The sequence below is a fragment of the Aquila chrysaetos genome, chromosome 9 (assembly GCF_900496995.4).
Source record: "Aquila chrysaetos chrysaetos chromosome 9, bAquChr1.4, whole genome shotgun sequence".
Lineage (NCBI taxonomy): Eukaryota > Metazoa > Chordata > Aves > Accipitriformes > Accipitridae > Aquila > Aquila chrysaetos.
Genome location: NC_044012.1, coordinates 23,429,162 through 23,439,519, shown reverse-complemented (window position 1 = coordinate 23,439,519; position 10,358 = coordinate 23,429,162). Strand labels below are relative to the sequence as shown.

Here is a 10,358-nt window from a genome sequence, read left to right as displayed (position 1 = left end):
GCGGAGCACCGGTTATGCGTCACCCGCTCCCTGCCCGGTACCGAAGGGGTGGCTGGGCCGGGCCCCGTGAGGCTGCCGGCGCTGCGGCCCGGCGGGCGGGCTCGGCTCCCTCAGGCCCAGCGCGGCCCGGGGGGGGGGGTTGGGCGGCCATCGCGGCCCGGTGAGGCCGCCCCGCTACCTGCGGGACCCGGGGGCTGAGCACGCCCGACCGCCCCCGGGATGGAGGGAGGGAGGGAGGGAGGGAGGGAGAGAGGGCAGGGGCCCGGCGCGGGCGGGGACAGCGGGACCGGACCCCGCCGCCCCCGCAATGGCCGCCCGCCCCTCACGGCCCCGGCCCGGTGGGGCGGGATCACGGTCGCCATGGTGACGCTGCTCTGAGCTCTGGAGCCCCCGCCCCTCACCCGGCGCCGCCCAATCAGCCCCTCCGTCTCCCGCCACCGCCCTCCCGCGGCCCCCGCAGGCGGGGCTCCGTCCCATTGGCCCACGTGGAAGCCCCGTCCCCCCGCTCCCGCCGCGGCCAATCAGCTGCAGCCACCGCGACCCTGCGGCAGGGCGGGGCGCGGCGGGCGCCTATAAAGTGCTCTGCGGGACGGGGGGTCCGCCGCCCCCGTTCTGGTCCCGCCATGGAGGAGTCGCTGGTGCTGCTCGTCCGGAGCCCCACGCAGCGGCACCCCGACCTGCGCCTCCGCGCCGCCCCCGCCTGGACCGTGCGCCGCCTCAAGGCCGAGCTGCGCCGCCTCGTACCCGAGGCACCGGTGAGTGCGCGACCCCTCGGCCCGCTGCACCGGCCCCTTCCCGCCGCCGTTGGGGTGCTGGCGAGGGGCGTGTGCGCTGAGTCCCCGCGGGGCGGCGGGAGCTGCCGTGGGGCTCCCGGGGTCGCCGCCGCTTTGCCCTGCCGCAACCCGCCCCCCGCCCCGCCCCGGGGTGTCCCGCAGCCCGATTGCATCAGCTGCCCGCAGGTGGGTGCGGGCCGCCTTCTTTTGGGACTTGGCTCGGTTTTTGTTCGGGCCGCAGCTGAATATTAACTGCCCTCCCCGGGACCGCCGCCTGTCCCCGCGGGGTGTTCGGAATCGTCAGCCGCCGCCGGGGAGCCTGCCCGCCGCGGGCGAGGGCAGCGGGGAGGTCGGGGGTGGCGAGGGGGCTGAGGCTCCTTCGGGGGTTGGTTTTGGGGGAGAGCTCTCGGCCCGTGGAACGAGAGGCAGCCCCGTCTGCGCAGAGCGAGGCGACGGGGTTTGTAGGGAGGTCGGGCGGTGAAAATGCCGAAGTCTTTGGCTTCCTTTCGAGTCACGGGGTTCGGTGCGGTAACGCCGTGGGTGCTCGGCCAGCGTTGCACCGCTGTGCTCCGCTGCACCCGACAGACAGCGTTTCAGCAGGAGGATATGCTTTTTTGCCCTCCTTTTCTTAGGAGCAAGGTGATTGCCCAGAAGCAAGATCAGCATGCTTTTGCCGACTGCTGGGATTCATCTGATGGGGTGTAGCAGATTTACTTGACACCACCTCCAGTGCTGATCAGATTAGGTGGCGCTCCAAGCCTGTTTCTGAGAAACACAAATGTCTGTTGGGACTGTAAAAGAGACAGCCTGTAAGAAAGTTCTTGGCCAAAGGGGTGCTTTGTATCCTCCTGCTGATTTGGACCTCGGTGTTAGTAAGCTTGCCCTTCAGTATTCGATTGTTCTCATCTCATCAGCTGAATTTAATGTGTGCAATTCCCTGTGTACCTTAATGTGTGGGGTGCTTCCAGCTGTGTGCCTCTGTCCATCTGGCTGCAAGTTGTGTCAGTTACTGCTTGCATGTGCTTGGCGGAGCAAGTCATCCTATTCTTTGTTTTCTTTCAAAGCCTGAAGAGGACCAGAAGCTGATATATTCTGGGAAGCTGCTGCTTGATCATCATTATCTGAGAGAGTTGCTGCCAAAGGTATATTAAAAAAATCCTTTATGATGTGCTGAAATACATCCAGAAAAGAGATTGTTTTTTTAACATGTGTTCCTTCATATTTTAGCATGGGGAGTTGCATGCTCTTCATTTGGTATACAACTTCAAGACTCCTGCAAATGTGCAAGAAACCAACGCAGAGGTACTTGTACTAAGTTAGCATATTAAGTTGAGTCTTGGGGTTGTGACTGAAAATCGGAAGTGTTGAATGGCTATTTTAAGGTTCACTGGTACTGAAGATTTTTCCTGGTAGTGCAATGGCAGTATTTTGTGATAATTTGTTTAGGAATGGGTGAATGTATTTGGATTAAGCCAAGTAAAAAATTGACTCTACAGTTCATCAGTAAAGGTTCTTGTGGCTTCTGTTAAGAAGTATCAAAACTATAATCTAGTTGTAACACACAGCTCAAAGAAGAAATGCTTTCTGGTAAATTCAGTTTTATTAAATAGAATGTGACTTGTCATGTCCCAGCCTTTTCTGGACAGAGGCTGTGCTTGTGGGCAGATGACATGGTAGTTAAGGTGGAAGTGGTTCTGATCTGTGTATGGGGGTGTGGGGAAGGAAGAAGGCAGTTAGCTGAAGACACTTTGACTGCTCTCATTAATGACAGCCTGTAGAGCAGAAGCCAAAAATGAGCCTTAGTGCTTGAAGTGAGCACTTACTGGTCTTAAGTGCAAATGGCCAAAACCAATTTTTACTTTCAAGTGGATGTGCTAATGTGTCTAGAGGTGTGTTTATATTGCCCATTACAGGCAATTTGAGCTTATCCTACCCATGTTTGGTGGTTGCTAGATGTGAGCCAGCTTTGGTCGGGATATTATACAGACATATCACCACAGAACAGCTCTTGAATTCTACGTACAGCAGTTTGTGTATGCAAGTACAAACTTGTTATAGCTAAAAAGTCAAACTTGAGTGCAGTTCCTTCTGTTTCTTCCAATTACATTTTTATAACAAGATGGGACCTGACTGCATGCATAAAAATGAAAAAATATAGGTGTAGATCTGGTGAAGGTGAAAAGTAACATTGAGTCAGTTTTAGATGCCAGTCATTTTTTAAGGAACTTTACAATACTGATGGAGGTGCTTGTGGCATGGTGCTCCAGAGCAGTGTCGGTACTGTGCAGGACAAAGTGTGTGAACTGTGTAGCAGTTATAAAATTGGAGCATATTCTGTGTGGCATAACCTTCTTGCTTCAAGCTTGTGTAGTGTCTCAAATAAACATCATTAACTGCATTGTTGTCCCTAGGTTAAAGCTGATGAGCCAAAGTTACCATCAGAAGTTAGTCAAGAACCACCTGTATCTTCCTCAGGTGGTGAAAGACTGAGATGCTCTTCTGGTGGCCAGTCTTCAGCAGAGGCCAGTAACAGGTAAATACAATTTTTACGTATGTCACCAGGATTTTTAAAATGTTGGCTTTGTGATAGATGCCAGCTCCTTATGCCACACATGCTGTCTTAAGTCCATAGAATATGGGCCAAAGATGATGAGGTTATATATAAAAGCTTTAGTGGACATGGAAGAAGCTAAAGGAAAATGCGCTGGTCTGTTAGTTGAAAATGTTCCCTTTATTCATGTGGGTAAAGAGATGTCTTTAATACTCTAGAAGGAAAAATTAGGCTTGCATTTGGATGCACAAAATGGCAGAAGCTATTTACATTGTCCTGTAATAAGTGACTCTTGCAGTTTGTCCAGTATTTGCTAATGAATGTGTTCAACTTTTGATCAAGGCTGGAAGCAACTTGGCATCCCTTCCAAAGTGTGACTCCTGGCTTCTCTGCTTATACAACCTACAGCATGCTTCAGATGTCCTGGTTTCAGCAGATTTATGCAAGACAATATTACATGCAATAGTAAGTTTTCTGTCAAAAGCTACCAGTAGGAAGTAGAAACTAATACAAGGGTTTAGAGAGCTTCTGGCAGTTCTTCCTCTCTTGATGGTGGTTGGAAGACACTTTTTTGTTGTAACTTACACTGAATGTTGTGGGAATGTACCTCTAACTGTATGTGGTTCTTGGCTTCTGGTTCAGGGCAGTGGTTTTGAATCTTGCAACAAATTGGAGATCTCTGACCCTCTTGATTGGGAGGGCAGGTGTCTGCAGAGTAAATGTACTGCTGCTGCTGAGCCTTAGCTCTTCACCAATTTTTTTGACTGCTTAAAGTAGCTCACAGAGCACTGACTGAAAATTGGTGACAGAGGTAAAGCTGAGACTTGCAGAAGCCTTCTAGACTACCTTTCGATTGTTCTAAAGAATTTTTTTGCTAAGTGTTGAAATTTTTGTTCATAAAGTGGAAGGTGCCTGGTTTGACTTGCTGAAGTCACTATGCAACTGTTGGCATGGGTAGAGCTAAAACTTGTTTTTAACCCTTCTGTAGCCTCTAAACTTGATGCTTTTGACTTGCATGTGATCTGACTTTAAGTATAAAGATGGACAAATTTTCAGTGCCTGTGTTAATTGTGAAAGGATTTGACTAAGCCTTATTCTGTACTTTGTGTTCTCTGGTTTCAGCTTGGCTTCTACTGCTGCATCTACTGACCCGTCCCATGCACGACGTTCTCAGGAGATACCGGTGGCACCAGTGACACCTCCAGCTCCTCTCCCAGACCCATTTCCTGCACAAAATCAGCCTGGAAACCAGAACGCTGCTGCCCAGGTTAATGCAGCAGCCAACCAGAACTTGCGGATGAATGCCCAAGGGGGTCCCCTCATGGAAGAAGAGGAGGAGGGTGGCAATCGAGATTGGTTGGACTGGCTCTACTCAGCAACACTGTTCTATGTTTTTGTCAATGTTATCTATTTCTACTCCAGTGTCAGCAGATTCCTCCTGGTTATGGGTGGCACTGTTCTCATGTATCTGTAAGTAGATGATATTAACTATTGTATTCAGAAATGTTTCACTGAAGTACTGAGCCCTGTACTGTGGTCAGCTTTCTGGCAGTTGAGCTTCACATGACTCTTGTACCTGGAAAGGGTAAACCACTCCTCTAACCTGGTATAACTCGCTGTTTAGCAAAAATATGAGTATAGCCTATGCCTGGATTAAATGAAGAATGGGTGATAGTGGGTGATCTTACCTGATTTTTGTAGTAATGCTTTGGGTGTGGCTGGCTTTCTTTTTAAAAAACTACTTGCAACCTAAGCAGCTCTCAGTGTAAAGCCCCAGCAGTTTGGCAAGTGTAGAGCAGACTGACCTGTAGGTTCAATGTAGTAAATGACAGTTGCTTGTTGGGAAACCAGTGTTTGAAGTCTGGGAAGAGGGTCTCACACCTGCTATTTAAGTCCTGTACCCATGCAGGTTTTTTTCTGCTGTGTGTTGCTGCTCTGGAGAGCAGTCCAAGCTAAACTGAATGCAGTGTCCTGAATTGCCTTTGAGCCTCTTTAGAGGGGGAAAACTTGGGATAAATCTTAGAAGCACACTAAAGATAATGGGCCCTCAGCTGACATGCTTGGGCTGTCTTGTCTGAGAGATAATCTGTTCTCAAATTCTTTGATCACCAGTGAAACAAGTGATGTAAGCCTCTGAATTCCTGTTGGTAGGTCTAGGAGTTGAAACTGGAGCAGCTCAAATGATCAGCTCTACTAACCTCTATGCAGACTTGGAGAGTGAAGGTTAATTGCTTAATGAAAAGTCCTTAAATTTTCCTATTGATAATTCCAAAGGGTAACTTTGAACAGCTTCTATTGTGGGTTACAAGGTGCAGGTGCTGTAGAGATACAGACCTTCTGAGAAGGTCTATATGGCCTGTTATGTTTTGTAAGACAGTACTGTGTTTTGCATGTTCTTTGTTGTGCCCTTTTTTAGGGTGGGCACAGAGAAGTTACCCAGGGGTGTACATAATGTGGTAAACAAGCAGGCTGTTTGTACCTCTGGCAGCATGCTAGATACAAACCTGGATGTAGTACTGTTTATTTTGAATGTGAGCAGATGCTCAGTCTTCCCCTCACACCTCATGGTTTGCTGCTAACAGGAGGCTTTGAAAGTACTTACTGGGTCAGGGCATGAAAGAGACCTTAGTATGCTGAACTTGCTGTCTACAGCTCTGAGCAGTCAGCAGTCAAATGCTACTTGAACTGTGTTGGTGTAACAGGAAGGAGTAATGTTTAAGCAGTATTAATAAAAATCTATTGCCTTCCCCAGGCACCATGTTGGATGGCTTCCATTTAGACGAAGACCACTTCAGCCCTTCCCAGGTGATGTTCCTCCTCAGGCTGCTATAAACCAGGACCAGAACAATAACTTAGAGGTATTGTCTTGCTACTTTTTAAACCATGAGCATGAAACCCTGTGAAGTTTTACTTTGAGTTTACTAATTCCATGTAGTAGCAAAAACTTTTCTCTAAACTTCTGTCAGAAACTATCTTCCATGGAGGACTGTCAGCCTGAGTCTTCCTTTGGTGTAGCTGATTCCTCTGTTCTACAAAATATTTCAGGCTGGATATTGTTGTTTGGTTGCTTTTGTTCTTTAAGATGTTGTAATGAATGGAGAGTGGCCTGTCACAGGCTGAACAGGTTCTGTAACTGAAGATGGGGTTTAGACTACTACCTCAGTGGTAGGATTTGAGTATATAAGCAATATGAGTCTTGCATTTCAAGCTGACACTTCTGGTCGATGTCAGTGAAAGTTAATTAGTTGTAAATACATACATTGTTCATCTGATCTGGTGCTTCATGTTTGTCCTAAACAGTGTTTGTAGACCCGTGGTGTGAGTTAACCAGTAATACTAGTGTGCAGCTTGGTTTTTTTTGACTTTGTGGTTGTCTGGGGATACTTGCAAGCTTTTTATGTTCTGACAGTGACATGTGGGTAACAAAACATGCCGTTTGACACCTGATTCTTCTAATGCATTTCTGAAATTATCTCATTTACCAAATATCCTTTATTTTGGCAGGGTGGAAACGCAGGCAGAGCAGATGAATCTGAGGCATCTCTGGATGAGGGACAAGTTTTACAAGAACTGCAGCAGGCTAACCCTTCATTTATGAGCACAGCATGGGTTTTTTTCAAGACTTTCTTTGCATCCCTCCTTCCAGAAGGGCCTGGAGTGACCCACAACTGACTTGTCACCAGTCTACTTGTCTGAAATGGCAATGGGCTTTAGTCTACCTGAGCAAATTGGATACCAACTCCAAACCAGGAGTGAAAGTGGATGGCACTTCCTCTGGCTCTCACTGACCAAGCAAATGAAGCTACAAGAAGCCTTAAGTCTTTACAGCCTAGAGGCTAAAATGCTTGCCCTCATTCCAAAGGACTTTGTTCTGTAGCATTTATTAGGCATCTATGTAGAGGCTTGGCGCTGTAAACCTGTGCACTAAATGTACAGGCTCTAAGCAGGTGTGCAAAAATGTTAGAGAAGCAAATTGCTGCTTCTGTGCAATGTGATTCCTGTTGGAATGTTTCAAATGCTATTTAAATTACACTGAGTGTAGGATCTCAAAAAAAAAAAGCTAGATATGCATTAGTAGATTTTTAGGAAAGACCTATTGTTAAATTGCTTCAACAATAGTTTAAACTTTCTGTGTAAATATTTTCCTATGAAGGATGTGTGGTGCAATTTCCTTGTTGGACAAAGTGGAGGACTGTAAGATGGTGACCTCTTGATAAGCAATTACCTCAGTGGAGTTGCATGCTAAATTTCATGTTGCCAAATTCAGACAGTTTAAACTCAAGGCTTAATTTCCCCCCCTGCCAAATCATGGGAGAAGAGTAAGTGTGTTCAGCTCTATCTAGCAAGAATTTATGCAAGACATAAACTCTTTCACTGCTTTAGGATGCAAAGTTAAAGAAGTCTAATGTCTTTCAACTTTTCAACTTTAATGCATTCTCACTCCAGAGCAACTGTCCTATATTACTTCCTTGTGTTCCCTTTTAATTTCTGATATGGCTAAGGGCTTTGATTCCAATAAAATTTGCAGGTATTTATATCCATGCTTGTATACACTCTACAGCAATCAGAAGACTACTTGTGCAAAGCACAGGATGTGCTCTCACCTTGTTTTTATTGAAAAGTCATGATAAATTAGTCGGGATATGAGGGGAAAAGATACTTGCAGAGCCGTAAACTCGGCTCCTTGCCTAACTGTACTCTTCAGCAACCTTTAGCATTTAAAGTGCCTTGGATAGCTTGTAGTTTGTGTTTGCTCACTGGAAGCTGCTGGCACAAACACCATAGGCATCTTGAAGCAGGTAATTCTGCAGGTATTTGAAAGTTTGGAGTTTGACACCTTGAGCCCAGTGTGTGACTCCTGGTGGCCTTGCAATGCATTATCTTGGCTTGGGGATTTAACTTGGCTTAATGGGCTGTCTGGGAACAACAGCTACTCATGAAACTTGTAATGCTTTTCCTCATTGCTACCTGCAGTTGGCAAAACTGTTTGTTTAGGAGTGTCTTGTCAGGGCTAACACGCATGAGTTGGTACAAGCAGTTGCAACAGCCTAACAGGTAATGCTTGATCTTGCCACTTCAGACTGATGTTAGGTTAGACATGGTGTTATCTGTGGTAGCAAGTTTAATCTTAGTGATGTTGTTCAAAGCCAGAAAAAACACAATTTCCTTTCCAAGCCTCTTACTAAGTAGTTTCTCTGCCACATCTTCAATTAGCTGCAGGCTTGGGGAGGATGGGTAGGACAGCAGTAAAATTTAGCAATAAAGTCTTTAAATGCTTAAATGAAGTAATTTGAGAGGAGGTGGGCTTTGTTACTTTGGGTATATTCTGCATAAGCCCTTGAGGCTATTCTCGGAGGTAGTGTCCCCTCTTTTTTGCCTTGCTAGTGGTAAGTCTACCTGTGCTCAGCAGTGCATTTTGTGGATGATGCATTTTTTTCTTCAGGGTGTATCTAATCATCACTAAGGTGTCTTGGCAAAGTGCCCAAATCAACTGAGATGTGCCTGGGCCCAGTCTTGGGAGGAGAGGGCATTTCTTGGCAGCCAGAAATAAACTGTTTTGGTATGGTTTAGGCAATGAGCACTGAGTGCTGGACTACTTGTGAAAAGTCTAATCTGAGAAGTTGCCAGAGATAGCAGAACATCTGTTGTCTTGAGGCTTTTGCTACTCCCATAAGCAGGCAGATTGGTTTAAAATTAGCTGGAAAACTAATTAAGCATAGCTAATGCCACTGGGGGATGTAGTGAGGCTCCTGGGCCTTAGAGAATGTTTCCTTAATGGCTTAGTGAAATGCATACCTCTCTTTGCCATTGGGGTGGAGGGAAGCTGTGACTACAGCAGAGGACACTGGGCAAATAATGTGAGAGTAAATACTGTAATTCTGCAGAGGCAGCTGCCAGCACTGCACCTGGGAGGAGCACTGGGAAGCAAGAGAGCAGTGTTTGAGGGCTCTGAGCACCAGTGACTCTGAGCCAGCCTGGTGTTACATGGAGCTGGGAGTGTGGCATAGCCCTAACTCCTGTTACTAATCCTGAAGCAGTGAAGGCCTCAGCTTTGCCTCAGCCTGGGAGCAAGCGGGGATGACTGAGGTGTGGGAGCAGTGGAAGGAACTGAGGCAGCTTAGCCTAGAGGAAGGGCAGTATAAACAGTGAGGTATGTAAATAGTGATGGCAAGAAAGGGGATAGAGTCTGTGTGCCAGCTGTGGGTGAGGCTGAGCATGGGCCTTAAGTTACTTGAGGGAATTTAGGTTAGACATTAGGAAAAAATGAGCCTTCAAACTTCCAGAGCAAGGCTGCTGAAAAAGTATAGGAATCCCAGAGAGGTTTTCTGGGAATAATATGACCCTGTGCTAGGACAGAAGTTGCAGAGAACAGAAAGGGCCTCGAGGCTATGAGTTTAGGAAGCTGGGTTTTTGTCTTGGCTCACACTTGAAGCTGTGTGATTCTGCTGCTAGTTTAAATCCTCTTCATGCCTGCAAGCACAGCTGCATGCAAATGTACTAGTGCAGAACAGCTGTAGCTAACATACCTGTTTAGCTATGGGTATGCTGTGCAGGGCTTCCCTGAAAGCAGGTGGGTTGTGCAGGTGGTGATGGCTCACAGGGTGGCTAAGTGAGCAGCAGAATAAAACCAGCTTCTCTGCTGCTTTGTCTCCTGATATCCTCTGGCAGCTTACCCCACTTGAGAGCAACTCTGTCCTTGCTGGAAAACAAGTCAAGGCAGAAATGTACAGTTTGTCTTCTCAGGCATTTTTCTTCTTGCTGCAGAAACTTCTTGCTTACTTGAGGAGTCATTGAAGACCTCTTTGTCACCAAGGGTGTGCTCCTGGTGCGTCTGTGTGCGTGCGCGTCTTCCCCTTTTCTCCAAAGAGCTGTTTCACTTGTGCATGGCAGCCAGGGACCTCCCAATGGTTCTGCACTTGCCCAGCAAAGTGTTATAACCTCCCTGTGATCCATTTCTAGCTGTGAGGCTGGTGGGATTTGCAGAGCTGTGCATCCAAAGGGTCTCCTCAGACATGTCAGGCCAGCTGGAGGCC

At 47.4% G+C, this 10,358-nt stretch overlaps 1 protein-coding gene across 1 annotated transcript; it reads left to right on the top strand.

The window, feature by feature from the left end:
• The first annotated feature begins 583 nt into the window (after positions 1 to 583).
• Positions 584 to 7,859, top strand: HERPUD1 (homocysteine inducible ER protein with ubiquitin like domain 1). The gene is made up of 8 exons (XM_030026189.2): positions 584 to 755; positions 1,838 to 1,915; positions 2,001 to 2,075; positions 3,185 to 3,306; positions 3,667 to 3,789; positions 4,447 to 4,794; positions 6,077 to 6,182; positions 6,829 to 7,859. The coding sequence occupies exons 1-8, from the start codon at positions 624 to 626 to the stop codon at positions 6,994 to 6,996; spliced, it is 1,152 nt and encodes a 383-aa protein (XP_029882049.1). The 5' UTR covers positions 584 to 623; the 3' UTR covers positions 6,997 to 7,859.
• The last annotated feature ends 2,499 nt before the right edge of the window (positions 7,860 to 10,358 follow it).